We start from the raw sequence: 20,092 nt of genomic DNA, 5'->3' as shown, positions 1-20,092 counted from the left end.
TGGCTCTAAACTAGAACTAATCTCTGATAGAATCTAATGCACTTTTGTTTAAAAGACCAGAAGGGCTGGTCTTTTTATACCTTCTCAGCTATAAATAAAGGCCCTGTTGTATGGATATAGTAGATGGATAGGAGTGCAAAAAAAGTAATATCCCATAGTGACATAGTCTACATAAAATTGTGAAGTATACTGACAATCGGCTTTTTTTGTAGCAGGAACTCCTTTGCATATTAGGCCACACCCACCTGGAGCTTACAGTAGGTCCTGTACTAAGAGCCCTGTAAGCTCTTGGAGGATTGGCTGCATCATGTGGGTGTGGCCTAGTACGCAAAGGAGTTCTTGCTACAAAAAAAGCCTTGCCTAAGAGGGCTTGAGACACTTCCTTCCCCCAGTAATTCAAGCATTGATTTGCCCTATACCTACACAAAGTAGTGCACCAACCCCTTTACAGAAACAACATCCCTGGAAAGCAAGCACAACCTCACTGCTCTAGATACCTGGGGAGTAAATCCGACACGCAGCAGAACATTGTAGCCACCTCCTTTCTTAGAGGTTTGGCACAACCTTAGCTCCAAACGCTGACTTGGAAGAATAGCAAAAGAGGCTCACAAACTGTGGAAAGAGCATAAAGAGGTTTTAATCTATCTTGAGCATTTGTGTTGCTTCTCTGCACATCCTGTCCCAGAGAGCCCTTTGGAGCTGGCAGCAAAAGTCCTTGAAGGAATCAACCCAGTCTGTTCTCCTGTTTGCCCTCATCCTTTTGTCGCAGAGTCTTCTTGAGTCACTGACGCGGCCTCTGTAACTGCAGCTGCCTCTCGGGCCTGTTTCCTCCTGATCCGTTCTGCGTTGGTGATGGTCATAGGATGCAGGGGGAAGAATCCGGCGAGTCCTAGGAGGATAGAAAAAGGGGCTCAGTTGATGTGACTGACTCCCATCCATTGCAATCAGTGTTCTAAGGACAGAACCTGGCAGGAGTGCCAGAAAAGGGATAGCCTTTTTAGTGACTCCTTAACAGGTGAAATAACTGGGTAGAATGACTGAGTATGGTGAGCAGGGCAGGAGTGAAAACTAGTTTAGATCACGGCTCCAAAATGGCATCTGTGGGTCCCAAGCTTCTTGCTAACACCTTTTTTGTCACCTTAAGAGTGTTTTTAGACATTGGACATGGCCAGGCAGGGCTTTTGCCCAGTAAGGCTTTTGATTAGCTGTTGAAGATTTGATTGGTTCTGCAGATTTTTAAGTATGTCGCTTTAGCAGCGGCTGCCCACCACTGCACAAGAATCTGCATTGTGTGACTGAGGGTAAGCTGCGGCAGCCATTTTGTGGCTGTGCCCATAATGCTGTATTAGAATTTCAAAGGTGCCTGGAGAAGAAGGATAGGTTTTTATACCCTGCTTTTCTCTACCATAATGAGTCTCAAAGCAGCTTACAATCCCCTTCCTTTCCCCTCCTCGCTACAGGCACTTTGTGAGGCAGGTGGGGTTGAGAAAGTTCTGAGGAGAACCAACTGCCCAAATTCCCCCAACAGGCTCCATCACCTTCCTTTCCTCTCCTCAAAAGTTTGGTGTAGTGCAGGGGTGGCCAAACTGTGGCTTGGGAGTCACATGTGGCTCTTTTCACACATATTGTGTGGCTCTCAAATCTTCTACTGCCTCATTGGCTGGCTTGCATTTAAAGTTAAAGTTGCTTTCCACCTCTCCCTCCCTCCTTCTTTTCCCATCTATTTTCCTTCCTTCCTCCCTCAAACATCCGACGTTCATGTCTTGCGGCTCTCAAACATCTGACATTTCTTCTATGTGGCTCTTATGTTAAGCAAGTTTGGCCACCCCTGTTGTAGTGGTTAAGTGCACAAACTCTTTTCTGGGGAATCCAACATGAAAGCTTATACCCAGAATTAAATTTCCTTGGTCTTAAAGGCACCACTGGACTTTGTTCTAGTGCTTCAGACCAACACAGCGACCAACTGCAGCTATAAAAGCCCTGTTATTGAAAGGGCTCACATGGTTTCAGTGATAATCCTTCCACAGCAAAGAAGAGGCCAGCTTACCCAGAAGCTTTTCAAAAGGCATGCTAAAATAGGCCCCGCGGCCCAACCAGTATTTGATGCGCTCGAAGTTTAAGCCGACAATTTTCTCGCCATGGTCATTTGGGAGGGGGTCGTAGCAGCCCAGCTGTTCCACGTATTTGCCATCACGGGCTCGCTTGTTCTGCGCAACCACAATTCGGTAGAAAGGCCTGTTGGCGCAGCCGCCGAGGGCAAAGCGGATGACAAGGTGAGACTTGTGGTAGTGTTTCAGGAGGTGCTGCCCTGCAGGAGATAGGACAGACACACAGTATTAACATAAAGAAGACTGTAGATTTATACCCTGCCCTCCACTCTGAATCTCAGAGCAGCTTACAATCTCCTTTATCTTCTTCCCCCACAACAGACACACTGTGAGGTAGGTGGTGCTGAGAGAGCTCTCACAGAAACTGCCCTTTCAAGGACAGCTCTGCCAGAGCTATGGCTGACCCAAGGCCATTCCAGCAGCTGCAAGTGGAGGAGTGGGAATCACTCAGATTAGGGTCTGCACACTTAATCACTATACCAAACATGTTTTCTTGGAACATCCCCTTCTGCACCTGGTTGCACTCTGAAAAGGGATGAGGTACATTTGTGGAAGACTGCGTATCCCCAGTTAGAGCTACTATGGTGTTGAGATTAGACTGCTGGACTATGACTGGGGAGATCCGGGTTTAAATCCCTGCTTGCCGTGAGCTTTCTGGAAGACCCTGGGCTTGTTGTGGTCTCTCAGCCCAACTCATGGTTTGACAAATCCCAGGCACCAGGTCACCACAGCACCTAGAAATTTCACTGTGGCGACTTGCATTTTTAGCAATGGTTTTTCTTGTAGTGTCTCTCAATGACAAGTAAAAGCTTATTTATCATGTCACATCAGAATACGACATGCGTATGACGTTCTTGTCATTGGTTGTTTATCTGTTACCTTGACACCATTCAGTGGTGGAGGATAAATTCATTTCTTAACCTATTGTTTTCCATACTGGGTCTAATATTCAATTAAACACAGCTTTTAAAGGAATTACAAGACTACCAGAAACAGGAGACAAATTAGGCTAGGGTTAGAGATTACCTTTTAGTTGCAGCAAGGATAACTTGGGCTATCTCTGTTTATTTATGCACAACGTTTTTGTTATAAAATTATGAGAAACTGAACAGGTTAGGCTTAGGTTTTATGGCAGCAATAATTAAAAAATATAATATACCAACTTCTGAAGAAGGAAAAATTTGCCCAGCCTCTAAATTTCTGAAATCTGTCAAGGCCTGGCCTATCTCCCAAGGTTCTCATGAGTTAAAATAGATGGGAGAATCATGTGCATTGCCTTTTCTTGGAGGTTCAGCAGAATATAAATGCCTTAAAGAAATATCCACAATGGCTATGCAGAGGACTTCAGTATACCTCTAAATATTCATTGCTGGAGTATGAGTCAAATGGAAGAGCTTTCATGTTTATGCCCTGCCTATGAGCTTCCTTGGAGGATCTGGCCAGCCCTGTGGAAAACAAAATGGTGGACTAGATGAATCCATGCTCTAATAGCCCAATGTGACCATTTTCACATTCTTAAGCAGAGAAGATGAACTGGTAACTAAGCTAATTGGAACCTCAGGGTGCAGAGGCTGTCTACCTCCAAATGCCTGATGCTAAGGAGCAGAGAAGGGCAGCACCCTTCATTCTCTGTTAATGTGTTTCCCAGAGGCATCAGGTTAGCCTCTGCGGGAAATGGGATACCGGATCCTCCGTGCTTTCTCTATTAGAAATATACTTCTCATGGTATTAAAACTCATATTTTACTAGTGGAAGGGGCTGGCTCTTTATTCAGTAACTTTTAGAGGAAAGGAAAGGTCCCCTGTGCAAGCACCAGTCGTTTCTGACTCTGGGGTGACGTTGCTTTCACAACGTTTTCACAGCAGACTTTTTACGGGGTGGTTTGCCATTGCCTTCCCCAGTCATCTACACTTTCCCCCCAGTAAGCTAGGTACTCATTTTACCAACCTTGGAAGGATGGAAGGCTGAGTCAACCTCGAGCTGGCTAACTGAAAACCCAGCTTCCACCAGGGATTGAACTCAGGTCGTGAGCAGAGCTTAGAACCGCAGTACTGCAGCTTTAACACTCTGCGCCACGGGCTCTTAACTTTTAACCCAGTGCTTAATTAACAGCTGATACTGCCACTTGATTAATGATATCTTTTTTTTAAAAAAGCAGAATAATTAATATTGTTCATATTAATAAAATGTTGTGGCATCTTTTGCAAAAGGCACAAGCCAAAGCAAACCCCATTGGCACATTGGCCAGGCCCTAGCTCCCCCGTAGCAAGTTGATTCTACTGCAGTGTTGAAAAACAAATCTGGGAGGCTCTTATCTTGCATTTGTCAGATTGGTGGTGTTCAGAGCTTTTTTGAGTAGGAACGCACAGAACACAGTTCCGGCTGGGTTGGCGCCAGGGAGTGTGGCCTAATATGTAAATGAGCTCCTGCTGAGCTTTTTCTACAAAAAGGCTCTGTGTGAAACAATGGTAGCATCAGGGGTGTGTGGTCTAATATGCAAACGAATTCCTGTTGGGCTTTATCTACCAAAAAAGCCCTTGTGGTGTTAAACTGCCTCCCATCCCTTGCAACGTGAGGATCAGTAATACCAGTACATGGTTGTTGTAAGGATTACCAATACACCAGAAATGCACACCCTGAAACGTCACGTTGCACCGCTTTATATTAACAGGGGTTAACCTCACTTACCGAGGTGAACCATGGCGTCTTCTAGCTGGGGAAGAGAAGCAAGGTAAGAATAGGAAACCAGTCACTCATCCGCTGCTCCAATCAGCACAAACCCGGTACGGGAACTTGCAGAACCGGCTCGCTGGTTGCAAATGCAAAACTCCCCCTCCCCTGGCACCCTCCAGCCCACTTCCAAGGTCCCGGGGCAAGAACTCACGCCGCCTCTGTAACTCTACCAACGGCGCATGCGCACAGCAATCCTCGGGCAGCGCGCGCTCCGCCTCTCGCGCAGGCGCCTCTCCGGTCACAGAAGCACGACGCGGATTGTAGTCCGGGGATTGTCACGGGGCCGCGTTGCTAAGCAACCGCAGGGGAGGGGGAGCAAGGAAGGGATTGCCGCGCGCAGCGCGAGGTGGGACGAAGGAGGCGGGGGAGCGAGTTCGAGACTGAAGCCGAGGTGACGGGGCGGGAGCGGGGGGTGTAGAGTAAGACGGGATGCTTTTTTGTCACGAGCCATAATTTGCCTCCTAGCCACGCCCCTCCAGGCTAGCCACGCCCTTTATTGTGTTTTCGAGATAGAACGGTGGGCGGGGTTCACAGCAGGCTAGTCCTCAGTGAGGTGATAAATTCTTGCCGGTGGCGGACTGTAGGTCGCGAGGAAGGGGCTCCTGAAATGGTGCTTCCGCCGCATATGCGCTCAGTGTTAGGATATTCTGATAGCAGAGATATGGTGGAAAGCGAAATAAAGCAGCCAACGCATGTATATTAGCTTAAAAAAAAGAAATCTTATGTAGTGGGGAAAGGTAGCTGGGAAAGTCTAGAAAAACCAACAGGATTCTTTTTCATCTAATCTGACTTCACTAAGCTGTATGTTGACTATCTACGCAGGGGTGGTCAAACTTGCTCAATATAGGAGCTACATAGAATAAATGTCGGATGTGTGAGAGCTGCAAGACATGAACGTCAGATGTTTGAGAGCTGCAAGACCGGAAGGAAGGAAGATATGAAGGGGAGGGAGGGAGGAGAGGTGGAAAGAAAGCAACATTAACTTTAACTGCATTCTCCAAGTCGCTGATGGGGTGGCGGGGGCTTTGAGAGCCAGACAATGTGTGTGAAAGAGACACATGTAGCTCCCGAGCCACAGTTTGGCCACCCCTACTCTAAAGTCTAAAACTCATGTGCTTGCGCCAGGGGAGAGTTATGACAAAGAGCAATGAACTTTCTAAGCCTCCACCCATGGGACATTTCTGATCTACTGATTAACCAACTGCAGAATCCCAAATGTAACTAATTATGCATGTTGTCACCTTGCTCTGGTGGCAAATACGTGCAGGCCAATGTTCCCTCTAAGCTGCAGAGTCTTGTGAGCAGAAATTCTACTTTGTGAGCTACTGGCATTAAAGTTGTGAGGTTCTGCATAAATTATTGCAACCTGGGGTCATCCTTCCTGAGCTAAGACAAAAATGTGTGAGCTAGAGGCTAAAAAGCTGTGAGCTAGCTCACACTAACACTGGCGCAGGCTATCCTATTGGGTCTGTAACTCAAATTAGCTGAAACAACAGCATGCAAAACCGAACAGTTCATGACTAGGGGGAGAGAACCTGCAAACTCCAATGCCTCTTCTCAAGTTCATGAACTGAAGTCATGAAGGTTCAGCTTCTCTCGTACACTGTCAGACTGAGTGCTGATTGGCTTGGCCAGGATATCAGAGATCATCTCTTCAAACTCCGACGCTCACAGACTGCAAAAACAGTTCCTTCATATTAAAAAAAAAAGCCCTCCGAAATGATTCCAGCATGCATTAGACAACAGTCCTCTCTGCATCTGGAAAATTAGTTTGGCAGGGATAGATGTCTCTTCTCCCTCCCCACCTTCCTCTTATTAGTATAACAGCATAATTCTCATGGGTGTCACCTTCGAAACACCTGATGAAAAGAGCTCACAATAGGCAACCTGAGTTCAGTTCCAGGGGAAGCTGGGTTCAGGTAGCCCACTCAAGGTTGACTCATCCTTCCATCCTTCTGAGGTCAGTAAAATGTGTACCCAGCTTGCTGGGGGTAAAGTGTAGATGACTGGGAAAGGCAGTGGCAAACCACCCCATAAAAAGTCTGCCGTGAAAGCAACGTCGCCCCAGAGTTGGAAACGACTGGTGCTTGCACAGGGTTTATTTATTTATCATTTATTTATTGGATTTATAACCAGCCCTCCCCCGACAGGCTCAGAGCGGCTAACAGCAGTTTAAAAACATTAGCAATTTACAAACATATTAAAATTAAATATATAAAAATCCAAGATGGCAAGCTTCTGATTTCCATCATATTAGTTCAGTGAGATTGTCGATGCTGAAGGCAATAGCCACCTCCCCCTAACCATTAAAGGCGAGTTTGAATAGTTCAGTCTTACAGGCCCTGCGGAACTGTGGCAGGTCCCCGCAGGGCCCTGATGTTTTTGGGGAGGGCATTCCACAAAGTGGGGGCTATTACTGAGAACGCTCTGGCCCTAGTGCTGGCCAGTTGAACTGCTTTCGGTCCAGGGATCTTAAGGAGATTTTGAGACGCTGAACGCAGTGCTCTCTGGGGTACGTATGGGTGTCACCTTCAATACACCTGATGAGAAGAGCTCATAATAGGTAATAATTAGTTAAACTAATAATAGTTAAGTATGAGCGTGAAATAATTGAAATAACATTAGCACATTCAGGTAGAGTATTTATTTATTTAGATTCCTATCCTGTCCTCCCCTTGAGGGCTCAGGGCAGCTAACAACCAGTAAAACAACATCGAACTATAAAACTTAAAACAGTACTATACAGTAAAATAATCAATACAATTACAAGATTAATAATCGACTGTCCCGATAGTTATTGGTTATGGCCCTCATGACGTTAATACAGTGGTGTCGGCTAAGACTGCAAGCTCTATGGCCTGGCAGTTGTCTCCCGTTATTTATTAAATGCAAAGCAAAAGAGTTCATTCTTGCAAGCCCTGCAGAACTGCGGCAGGTTCCGCAGGGCTCTGATGTTCTCGGGGAGTGCATTCCGCCACGTGGGGGCTGCTACAGAGAAAGCCCTGTTCCTGTTGGTAGACAATCATGCTTCCCTCAGCCCGGGGATCATTAAAAGATTCTGAGATCCTGGGCGCAGTGCTCTCTGAGGCACGTGTCCTGGAGGTAGACAGGTCCCAGGCCATATAGGGCTTTAAAGGTGAAGACCAGCACCTTGAAACGAATCCGGAATGCCACAGGCAGCCAATGCAGTGCTTTCAGCGCAGGTTGAATGTGCATCCGTAAAGGCAGCTCCAGTAACAACCTGGCTGCTGCGTTCTGCACTAGCTGCAGCTTCCGGATTTGAGACAAGGGTAACCACATATAGAGAGCGTTACAATAGTCTATTCTCGAGGTGACTGTGGCATGGATCACCGTCGCTAGATCGCTGTGCTCTAGGAAGGGGGCCTTAACCACCTAAGATGATAGAAGGCCAATCTGGCAGTGGGCCTCCATTGTCAACGAAGGCTCCAGGAGTGCCCTCAGGCTCATAATTTCAGAGGCTGACACCAAAGGTTGATGAGGGATCTCTCTTCCCAGACCGCTGCAACCCAAGCACAGGACCTCTGTCTTTGCTGAATTCGATTTCAGTTGACTCTGCCTGAGCCACTTCACCACAGACTGTAGCACTAGGTACAGATTTTCCAGGGTGCACCCGGACCAGCCACCCATTAATAGATAGAGCTAGGTGTCATTCGCCTAGCGATGGAACCGTAACCCGTATCTCCGGACAATCTGAGCAAGGGGGCACATATAGATGTTGAACAGCATCAGGGAGAGAACCGCCCCCTGAGGCACCCCACATATAAGTGGACACTTGAGAGCCAGTTTGGTGTAGTGGTTAAGTGCATGGACTCTTATCTGGGAGAACCGGGTTTGATTCTCCACTCCTCCACTTGCAGCTGCTGGAATGGCCTTGGGTCAGCCATAGCTTTCGTAGGAGTTGTCCTTGAAAGGGCAGCTGCTGTGAGAGCCCTCTCAGCCCCACCTACCTCACAGGGTGTCTGTTGTGGGGGGAGAAGATATAGGAGATTGTAAGCTGCTCTGAGTCTGATTCAGAGAGAAGGGCGGGGTATAAATCTGCAATCTTCTTCTTCCTCACTTCTGGGATGATTGCCCTCCTATTGCCACCTTTGTCCCCCACTTTGGAGAAAGGAGGTAAGCCATTGAAGGGCCAACCCCTGAATCCCCACATCGGTGAGGCAGTGGGCCAGTAGCTGGTAGTTGACTGTATCAAATGCAGCTGACAGATCTAACAAGAACAGCACCGCCAAACTGCCTCGATCCAGATGTCTGGAGATCAACTATTATAACATTCATTTTACATTTTCTCCCCGTTTTTACTTATAATACTCAAAATAATGTGCCCATTTTTTCCCAAGCTCTTTATTCCGCCTCTTATTTATATAATTAGTTAATTTGGCCATAGTTGCATATTCTGTCATTCTATCTTTCCATGCTTCTTTCTTTGACTCTCTATAGCAGGGGTGGCCAAACTTGCTTAAGAGCCACATAGAATAAACATCAGATGTTTGAGAGCCTTAAGACGGGAAAAGAAGAAAAGGAAGGAAGGGAAATAGATGGGGTGGGAGGAGGAAGGGAGAAATGGAAAGAAAGCAGCTTCAACTTAAAATGCATTATCCAAACCTCCGGCTGGCTTGTCTTGGAGAAGTGATTTAAAGAGAGAAATGCCTTCTCCAAGCTGGGCAATGGGGGCTTCAAGAGGCACCCAATATGCGTGAAAGAGCCACAGTTTGGCCACCCCTGCTCTATAGTCTCCCTCTGAAGTCTGAGGCTAAAAGACAGGGCAAAAGTCCTTCACTTCCAACATGAGTCAGTTGGAATGATGATTATTAAGGTTTTTTCCTTCTCCGTTGCGCAGTTCTGAGAGCAGAGAAGCTGATCCAGCGATGAAGAAACAAGTCAACCTGATGCTCAAAGGCTTTAGCGAGCTGCAGGAGGTGATTGACCGGAAGCCACAGAACTTGGTCTGGAACCCACCCACCAGCAGCAAGATTAACCCCAGCAAAGCATCCCAAGTGCTCGGGCAGTACTACAAGAAAGCGGTATACAGAGTCCACATCGCTTATGAGCTGGCTAGATGCAAATAAACATTTTTTAAAAACTGGAATTTAAAAAAAAATGTCAGTTGGGGCTGTGGCATGAATGTGCATTTTGCATTCTTCCTTCTCTCTCAGGCAGCGGAACCAACCGTGACACCCTTACTGGAAGGCTATATGACTGAAGCAGAGAATTTACAGAAAGGTTTCCTCACACGGCCTGGCTGCCCGAGGTACAGCCACGCGGCAACTTCGACATCTCCATTAGGTAAGGTGACTCATGGGAGAGAGGTGGTTGATAGACGAAGAGTGTGATGACTGGCATGTTGGACCGAGGCAGGGGAGACCAGAGTTCAAAGCTCAGGAAACTTGCTAAGTGACTTTGGCTCCATCATTCAGGCTAAGCTCCATCATCTCAGGCTAAGCTACCTCTTGTGAGGATATAATTGGGGAAAGCTGCATTCTCCCTAATGTGCTAGTTTATGGGCCAGGTTTTTCATGTGGGGAGGCAAGGTACGACCTCGCCATCTACTGCAGCCAGAAGTGACAGGGTCCAGAATTGTACCACAGATTCTGTGCACAGGCGATCAAGGAAAGGAAAGGTCCCCTGTGCAAGCACCAGTCGTTTCTGACTCTGGGGTGACGTTGTTTTCACAACATTTTCATGGCAGAATTTTTACGGGGTGGTTTGCCATTGCCTTCCCCAGTCACCTACACTTTCCCCCCCAGCAAAGCTGGGTACTCATTTTACCGACCTCGGAAGGATGGAAGGCTGAAAGGCTGAGTCAACCTCGAGCCAGCTACCTGAAAACCCAGCTATCTCCAGGGATCGAACTCGGGTTATGAGCAGAGCTTAGGACTGCTGTACTGCATCTTTAACACTCTGTGCCACGAGGCAATCAAAGTGCCCAATAAATTTCAGTCTTGCCCTTTTGAGCCTTGATTTAGATTTCATCACAAGATTATATAGTTCTTGATTTTTAGATTCCAGGTTCAAATGTTAAATATGGTTATCTACGTTGTTACTTTATGTATTTTATTATATTTTATTCTCTTTCTGCTATGTAATTTTATTTACATTTGTTGTTAAATTTTCTATTTCTATTTTAACCGGAGCTTAACTTGAATACCTGCACACCGCATGATGTTGTCAGTTGGATCTGGTCACTGACTGTAATGAAATTGAACTGAACTACCACATAATGATAGGCAAACTGCAAGAATAGGTCTTGTTTCCATTTTACAAATGGGGAATGGTGGCCAAGAGGCTGTGACATACCCAAGGTCAGCCAGAACATTGTGGCTCAGTGGTAGAGCATCTGCTTGGCAAGCAGAAGGTCCCAGGTTCAATCCTCGGCATCTCCAACTAAAAAGGTTCCAGGCAAGTAGGAGTGAAAAACCTCAGCTTGAGACCCTGGAGAGCCGCTGCCAGTCTGAGTAGACAATACTGACTTTGATGGACCGAGGGTCTGATTCAGTAGAAGGCAGCTTCATATGTTCATAGCTGAGAGCAGAACTCGAACCCACATCTTCCACACCTGGGAAAAGAGCAGAGAGCACTCTGGCCAGCATCGTTCCCTCTAAGCTGAGTTAGCGTGAACTGCTCACTGCTTTTAAGGTTCCAGCTCACACATTTTTGTCTTAGCTCAGGAAAAACAGCCCCGGAGCAAGCTATTTGATGCAGTAGCTCATGAAGTCAATTTATGCTCAGAAGACTCCACAGCTTAGAGCAGGGGTCCTCAAACTACGGCCCGCGGGCCAGATGCGGCCCACTGAGGACGTTTATGCGGCCCGCCGGGTTATGGCAAAATCAGACCGGAAGTGACGTTCGACCTAAACTCGCGTTAGCAACGCACACTTCCGGCACTGGGCTGAGGCGGCGGAGACAGAGTGTGAGGTGATACCGAGGTGAGGTGAATTCCCAGGCCGGGGTGTGTGGTGTGGGGAAGGGAGAGAGATGCAGAAGACGGAGAACTGACGGCCCGCGGCCTTGTACAGTAACGGCAGTCCGGCCCTCCAACAGTCTGAGGGACAGCGAACTGGCCCCCTATTTAAAAAGTTTGAGGACCCCTGGCTTAGAGGAAGCACTTCTCTTTCTCCTGTAGCAAGGCAAATAAGTGTGGCAGGAGTGGGGATGGTGGAGAGTGGCTCATGAATGAGGGGGTGTGGCCTCCCAACAACCCTCAGAGCTATAGGCCTGCCTGTGGTCCCAGCAAGCCAGTCCTATGACTCCTGGTGACTCTCAAAACCAAATAAAGACAACTAGATTTGAAAACAACCTCTGAGGTGCTACTGACTTGAATTTGCTCCTCTGCCACAGACCAACACTGGCTGATTCCGCATTAGCCTTTGCTCCGGCTCCGACGCTGCTTTTCCCCCGGGGCAGATGTTGGTTTCTGCACATTTTGACTCGGGGCGGCAGTTTGATCCGCCTCCGAAGCGGTGCTGCCCCGGCTTAAGGAGATCGGCAAAATACCAGATCTGTTTTTTGCTTCGGTTCTGATGCTCAGAATTTTATGTGCGGAACTCGAGCCAGTGCGCTGTCAAACTTCTTGCATCAGTAGAACACACCCACATAACTCCACGCCCATGATTCCGCACAGTTATTTCGTCATACTTCCGCAATTTTACTCCATTTGAAAATTATCCAATATTTTCTTGAAATGGATTATTTTTTTTTTTTAAAAAAACAACTCGTTTCGCGTTACAATGTGAAAACAATATAACGATGTAATGTTATTTTCTTTTTCCGAATGCATCACTTACTTGCACCCGCCCCCCTTCTTTACTATACTGCACGTGAATTTGATAATGTGCCATTGCATTGTGATTACGTTCTTCCCCCCTCCGGAAAAAATCAATCCTGACTGCTATATTTTTTTCCAAATAAGATCGTTGCAACACAAGTAAATAAAAAGCGATGTTGCACGAACTACTTTAAACATGCGTGATTGCCACCTTTATCAATTCCCCCCCCCCATGGCCTCAAACGGGAGCGGAAATTTGATTATGTTTACAGCTTTCTATTTTTGATAGGTTGGGAAAACTTTCTCCCTTAACCCCTCTGCATATTTCCCCCCCCCCTTTCACGCATCTGTTTGTAATTTGGAGAGCCAGTTTGGTGTAGTGGTTAAGTGTGCGGACTCTTATCTGGGAGAACCGGGTTTGATTCCCCACTCCTCCACTTGCACCTGCTGGAATGGCCTTGGGTCAGCCATAGCTCTGGCAGAGGTTGTCCTTGAAAGGGCAGCTGCTGTGAGAGCCCTCTCCAGCCCCATCCACCTCACAGGGTGTCTGTTGTGGGGGAGGAAGGTAAAGGAGATTGTAAGCCGCTCTGAGACTCTTCGGAGTGGAGGGCGGGATATAAATCCAATATCTTCTTCTTCTTCTTATAGGTTTTAACAGAAAACTGTGTGCTTAACATTCAGCGTGTGTGGATAAAAACGCTGGATTGCCGACTCAGATTTCATGGTGCTTAACCTGCCAATGGCAGGGCGAAAGGAAAACACGTGACTTTGCCAGTATTATGCCTCTGGCATTACGTTGTAATGCAAACAAAAACGTTAAGTTGTAACGCAAACACGCATGCGTGTAAAAAAAAAAGGGAAACACATGAGGGAGGGGGAACTCTGGGAGCAGTGGTGATGCGGAATCAGAAAACATGGAACAGATTGGGAATTGAATCCGGGGGAAATCCTCTAATGCGAAATCGGGAAATCTGGCCCGCATGGAACAACCCCGGAACTAAAGGAGGGCAAACACCAAATGCGGAATCAGCCACTGAATGGAAGCTTGCTCTTTCTCTCACCACAGTCATTTTGGGAAAAAAAAAATTCTCCATGAATCTAAAATCTTTCTCATGCCAGTTTCTCCACAGATTTCACAGGTCCCTCGTAGTTGGTTTGTAGAGAAAGAAGTACTTTTCTCCCTTTCTCACAATACAAAAACTTGTGGGCATTCGATGAAATTGCTGAGCAGCCATATTAAAACGGATAAAAGGAAGTACTTCTTCACCCAAAGGGTGATTAACATGTGGAATTCACTGCCACAAGACGTGGTGGCAGCCACAAGCATAGCCACCTTCAAGAGGGGTTTAGATAAAAATATGGAGCAGAGGTCCATCAGTGGCTATTAGCCACAGTGTGTGTGTATATATAAAAAATTTTGCCACTGTGTGACACAGAGTGTTGGACTGGATGGGCCATTGGCCTGATCCAACATGGCTTCTCTTATGTTCTTATGTTCTTATGGTTTTGTTCCACAAGCACAACTGAAGCATTAGGAATGATGAGGATTTTTAAAAAACAAAATTCAAACGTTGGACAGAATGCTGCATATACATGGTTTGCTGCAGTGATCAGGTCTTTCAAGCCTTCTCCACTTTCATGTGCACTGATCAAATACTAAAAAAGAAGCAATGGTAAAAGGTCAAGGTAGTCCCCTGTGCAAGCACCGAGTTGTTACCAACCCATGGGGTGACGTCACATCACATTTTCCTGACAGAGTTTTGACAGGGTGGTTTGCCATTGCCTTCCCCAGTCATCTACACTTTACGTAGAGGCAATCTCCGGTTCTTTCTGTGTGCTGTTTCACCAGCAGGGAAGTGCAGACTCTTGCCTTGAAAACCGTACGGAGTCAAGACCGATGTGTACTGTGATTGTTTTATGCTGTGTTGCACTGTTTTTCCCAGTGTGGTTTGCTATGGCTGTGAGCTAATGCAGTAAACTTGATTTTACTTTAAGAAGGAGTCAGTGCAAGTCAACAGAAAAATGGGAGTGTCGGTAAGCAGTGCATTAGGGTTTTCGAAGTCTAGAACTACTGGAAAGAGCGGAAGTATAGCATAAGTATTCACATGACACAGTAAGCACTAAGCAGTACAGAAATTCCATAACAGCAGGGGTCGTTTTGTAGAAAAATAGGTAGTGGACCTTATTAGCATAACTCATTAGCATATGCCACCACCCCCACCAGCCAAAAGTGACCTGACACAAAAAAGGTGAGCCCCGGGCCACAGTCAAAAGGCCAGCAAGCCACCTGCTGCCCCAAATCACATAAGAAATGGAGAAAGGGTAGCATGGGCTTCTCCAGGGGTTAATGAGGGCTGCTAGGGGCATGGCAAAGCCCTTGGTGGCTGGCTGGCTCCCCGCTCTCCTAATTCAGGGATTGTTATGCAGCTGCACCTCCTATTCAATGGACAAGGTAGGTGGGGAGGAGGAGGAGGAACCCTCAGGTTCAGGAGCTGAGCTCCTGTGAGCTTCTGCTGAATTCAAGGCCTGCATAACAGTATCTTGCTTACAATATGCTATACACAGCAGCATAGACCACAGTCCCAATCCAAGTAAGTGTTTGTATGGCGCAGCCTTGTTGCCTGTGCAGAAAAGCCCTCTCAAATTGGTTTTCCGTAGTTTGCAGAAGGCCAGGAGAGAGGGAGTTTTCCTGACCTCCCCGTACACCTAAAGCATATGTAGGAAGCTTCTCTAACCAGACTTTTCCTCCCTCCCTACAGAGAGCACATTCCCCAAATTGACTCACCCACCAAGTAACCTGAGCACCATGACCTTGACTTCCCAGATGTCCTTGGATGATTGGAACACGCTCTGTCCGTATTCGGAAGCCTTGGAGTTCGGCTTTAGATGTAAGTGGGGACGTCTCCCAGCTGGGCTTTCACATGTGCTTTTTGTTAATCCAGAGACACTGTCCTGGGTTTGTAAGGGAATCTCCCCATTAGACCTGCCGCAGAGGATGTTCCATTTCAAGGAATTTCTCTGTTCACGGCTCTAGGGGCGTTTTTACACTGACAGTTTGTGACTCTCTATCACCGCATTGGAAACTCACCTTTTACATTATCTAACGTTCTCACAACTGTTTTGCATCGTTGCTGCCTGAAGCATCTACATTTGTTTCGGTGAGATGAGTTCTGGCGCTGCTGCTGCAACGTTTTGCTCAAAACTAGTTTTGATCCGGTCATTTCTCTACAGGTGTTTCAAACTTGTAGAAGTTCTCCTGCGTTTTAAAAGACTCCTCCAAAAGCCACAAAGTGCAGTAATTTGCATGAGAATTGACAGCACTTGAAATTTTTACATAACATTGCTTGCCTCATCTTGTAATTTAAATCTGTATTGTTTTTGCAGTGTTGACACGATTTCCAAGCAATCGTATACATTTAACTAAGCGCTGGTATTCCGTCTGCCCTCTGATCAGAGACACCCCCCCCCCAAAATTGAAATGCTTTCGGCAGGAAATATAGAAGTTTGGCTACGCAAAATGAGCAGAGCAAATCCACCAATGTAAAAGGAAAATAATTAAAGTGGAATGGTGTTAGGCGATTTGAAGACTCTAAAACTCTGGATCAAACTGAATGTAAAAACACCCTAAATTTGCCTTTGCTTCCTGTTCTAGCCTTTATGAGCCCTGACCGTTATCTTGCAGCCCTCTAGCCTGCTCTGTGTGCCCAGCACATAGGGTTGCCAATCCCCAGGTGGGGGCAGGGGATCCCCTGGTTTGGAGGCCCTCCCCCCACTTCAGGGTCATCAGAAAGCGGGGGGAGGGGAGGGAAATGTCTGCTGGGAACTCTGTTATTCCCTATGGAGATTTATTCCCATAGAAAACCATGGAGAAGTGATCTGCAGGTATCTGGGGCTCAGGGGGGCTGTTTTATGGGGTAGAGACACCAAATTTTCAGTATAGCATCTAGTGCCTCTCCCCAAAATACCCACCAAATTTCAAAAAGCTTGGACCAGGGGTCCAATTCTATGACCCTCAAAAGAAGATGCCCCTATCCTGCATTATTTTCTATGGAAAGAAGGAATTGAAAAGGTGTGCCCTCCCTTTAAATGTGATGGCCAGAACTCCCTTTGGAGTTCAATTATGCTTGTCACAGCCTTGATCTTGGCTCCACCCCCAAAGTCTCCTGGCTCCACCCTCAAAGTCCCCAGATATTTCTTGAATTGGACTTGGCAACCCTACCAGCACAGCATCTTCATCCCAGTTATAAAGACTATCATGTATGAGTTATTACCAGGGGTTGTTTTGTAGAAAAATAGGTGGTGGAGCTTATTAGCATAACTCGTTAGCATATCTCCCCCCCCCAGCCAAAAGCAACCCGATGCAAGAAAGGGGAGTCCTAGTCAAAAGGCCAGCAAGCCACCTGCTGCCCCAAATCACATAAGAAGTGGAGAAAGGGGGGCATGGGCTTCTCCAGGGGTTAATGAGGGCTGCTGTGGGTGTGGCAAAGCCCCTGGTGGCTGACTGGCTCCCCGCTCTCCTAATCCAGGGATTGTTATGCAGCTGCACCTACTAGTCAATGGACAAGGTAGGTGGGGAGGAGGAAGGGGAACTCTCAGAAAGGTTCAGGAGCTCTTGTGAGCTCCTGCTGAATCTGAGGCCTGTTTATTACCATATTTATTGTAAAAGAATACTTGCAGTAAAACTGAGTCTGCCATTGGAGAAAATATGTTCTTCTATAATGATAGGGTTGCTAGGCCGAATCCCGTGATCCCCAGGAGCTTTGGGGGGGGCAGAGTCTGGGTGGGGAAGTGTCAAGGGGGCTGTCCACCAAGCTCTGTAAAGACCAAAGACTCTGTAAAGACCAGGGGTGGCCAGACTGTGGCTCAGGAGCCACTTGTTGCTCTTTCACACATGTTGTGTGGCTCTCGAAGCCCCCATCGCCCCATCAGGTAGCTTGAGGTGGCATTTGTTTCTTTAAATCATTTCTCCAAGCCAACCAGCCAGCAGTTTGGAGAATGCATTTAAAGTGAAGTTGCTTTCTTTCCACCCCTCTCCTTCCTTCCTTCCTTCCTTCCTTCCTTCCTTCCTTCCTTCCTTCCTTCCTTCCTTCCTTCCTTCCTTCCTTCCTTCCTTCCTTCCTTCCTTCCTTCCTTCCTTCCTTCCTTCCTTCCTTCCTTCCTTCCTTCCTTCCTTCCTTTCTTTCTTTCTTTCTTTCTGCCTTCCTGCCTTTCTTTCTGCCTTCCTTCCTGCCGGAGCCAGTTTGGTGTAGTGGTTAAGTGCGTGGTTTCTTATCTGGGAGAACTGGGTTTGATTCCCCACTCCTCCAGTTGCACCTGCTGTAATGGCCTTGGGTCACCCATAGCTATTGCAGAAGTTGTCCTTGAAAGGGCAGCTGCTGTGAGAGCCCTCTCAGCCCCACCCACTTCACAGGGTGTCTGTTGTGGGGGGAGAAGATATAGGAGATTGTAAGCCGCTCTGAGTCTCTGATTCTTATGTTCTTATTTTTTGGGGGGGAGGGGGTTGGCCGCTGTGTGACTAGTGTTGGACTGGATGGGCCATTGGCCTGATCCAACATGGCTTCTCTTATGTTCTTATGTGACACAGAGTGTTGGACTGGATGGGCCATTGGCCTGATCCAACATGGCTTCTCTTATGTTCTTATGTGACACAGAGTGTTGGACTGGATGGGCCATTGGCCTGATCCAACATGGCTTCTCTTATGTTCTTATTCAGAAAGAAGGGTGGGGTATAAATCTGCAATTCTTCTTCTTCTTCTTCCTCCATCAAACATCTGACATTCATGTCTTGCGGGTCTCAAACTTCTGACATTTATTCCATGTCCCTCTTATGTTAGGCAAATCTGGCCACTCCTGCCCTAAAGGTTGGGCAGATTCTTAAAGGGGCGGGGGGAGTCACTGAGAAGTAATGTCACAGGATCTGTGAAGTCTCTCCCCATTTTTCTCCCACTGATTGAGTGTGGGGCAGTTGAAGGTGGGAATTCAGCTTCCCCAGCCAGGCACCTGGAAAGGCCATGGCAGCAGTCTACTCTGCATGATCCCAGGAACTCTGGGACAGGTAGCTTACCATTTACCCTAAGATCCTGATCTCCTGTAAGCAGGCAGCACCCGAGTTCGAACCCAAGACCTTTTACATGCAAACGTCCTGCAAAGCTGCATCCTCTCCTTGAAAGCTGCCTTACGCCATTCCACCGCAGTTCTAGTAACTGGTTTGTAATTTCTTCCTCCCCTTTCCCCCCTCGCACATCCAGGTTACCCGCCCACATTGAGTCAAAGCACACTGGGATTGCCAAAGCACAGGAGTTTCAGCGAAGTCCAGGCTTCCCATTCCCTAACCAGAGGCCGCTCGATGCAGAGAGTTCCATGGTACGTCTCTGTGCTCCATGAGAAGGTAAGAATGCGTGTGGGGAAGCCATGAAAGGGAAGAGAAAAACAGGGGGCCTTCAGTGTTCATAAAGCATCCCTAGGCAGCACGGTGTAGGATTTGTGAGACCCAGATTACAATCTCCATTCTGCACTGGAGACATGCTGAGTGACCTTGGGAGAGCCATTCTCTGGCTCAGCCTAACTCGGCCATTGCGGTGCCACCAAAAAAAAAACAGAGCAGAAAGATGTGATGTTCTGGGAAATGGTGCCCATTAAATTCGAAGGGATTCACAGGCGGCCAGACAGCTGGGGAAGGAAAACAACTGTTCCCTCCCCATCAAGAAAACAGTATCTTCAGGGACGGGTGTTGTGAAGAGGTTACAGTCTTAAGATCTGGGAGACCAAAGTTTGAATCCTGTCCCAGGTTGGCAGAAATTCTAAGGAAACGATATGCTAGATCAGGAGTGGCCAAATTTGCTTAACGTAAGAGCCACATAGAATAAACTTCTGATGTTTGAGAGCCGCAAGACATGGCAGATGTTTGAGAGCCGAAGGAAAGAAATTGACAGGGGAGGGTGGGCAGAGGGAGAGGCGGGAAAAAAGCAACTTTAAGTGCATTCTTGGAGAACTGACTTAAAGAGACAAATGCCTTCTCCAAGATTGCTAACAGGGTGGTGGGGGCTTCAAGAGCCACGCAATATGTGTGAAAGAGCCACATGTGGTCCTGAGCTGCAGTTTGGCCACCCCTTAGCTAGAACCACGTTTGCTTACAAGGGGATTTTTAAGAAAGCATCAAACTTACAGAAAACATAGGGTAAGGTTCCATCAACTGGACCTTGAGTACACACTGCACAGCTTGCCAGAATCTGAGACCACATGCATCACTAAAACTAGGCGTCGTGTACCCTAAATGCTGGCTACCAGTAAAAGAATGACCAATTAAGCTAATCCCAAACACTTGGATGAGCCAGGCCATCTCGCAGCTGGCTTCCGGGGTGGGGATGACGATTATCTTTGTTGAAGATAAGCTCTGCTAATAAGCATGAGAGAGAGAAAGTTCTCTTGAGAACAGTCAGTCACTGCTGTCCCACAAGACTCCAGGCAA

At 47.2% G+C, this 20,092-nt stretch overlaps 2 protein-coding genes across 3 annotated transcripts in view; one reads left to right on the top strand and one right to left on the bottom strand.

The window, feature by feature from the left end:
* Positions 1–618: 618 nt before the first annotated feature.
* MRPS16 (mitochondrial ribosomal protein S16) lies at positions 619–5,316 on the bottom strand. 2 transcript variants are annotated; one of them, XM_060258782.1, is made up of 4 exons: positions 4,993–5,316; positions 4,797–4,821; positions 2,048–2,308; positions 619–889 (listed from the first exon to the last, which is right to left on the bottom strand). In XM_060258782.1, the coding sequence occupies exons 2-4, from the start codon at positions 4,807–4,809 to the stop codon at positions 753–755; spliced, it is 411 nt and encodes a 136-aa protein (XP_060114765.1). In that variant the 5' UTR covers positions 4,810–4,821; positions 4,993–5,316; the 3' UTR covers positions 619–752. The 2 variants fall into 2 exon arrangements, with proteins under 2 accessions (XP_060114765.1, XP_060114766.1); XM_060258783.1 differs by having other exon boundaries at positions 4,797–4,817; positions 4,966–5,006.
* CCDC27 (coiled-coil domain containing 27) overlaps positions 5,021–20,092 on the top strand; it is a 27,975-nt gene continuing 12,903 nt past the window's right edge. The window contains exons 1-5 of the mRNA XM_060259609.1: positions 5,021–5,232; positions 9,700–9,883; positions 10,016–10,145; positions 15,384–15,512; positions 18,873–19,012. Coding sequence (XP_060115592.1) covers positions 5,021–5,232; positions 9,700–9,883; positions 10,016–10,145; positions 15,384–15,512; positions 18,873–19,012 — 795 coding nt within the window. The remainder of the gene's footprint in view (positions 5,233–9,699; positions 9,884–10,015; positions 10,146–15,383; positions 15,513–18,872; positions 19,013–20,092) is intronic.

The sequence above is a fragment of the Heteronotia binoei genome, chromosome 18, assembly GCF_032191835.1.
Source record: "Heteronotia binoei isolate CCM8104 ecotype False Entrance Well chromosome 18, APGP_CSIRO_Hbin_v1, whole genome shotgun sequence".
NCBI classification, from domain to species: Eukaryota; Metazoa; Chordata; class Lepidosauria; order Squamata; family Gekkonidae; genus Heteronotia; species Heteronotia binoei.
The sequence above is the reverse complement of the archived record's forward strand: the minus strand, read 5'-3'. Positions and strand labels throughout refer to the sequence as shown.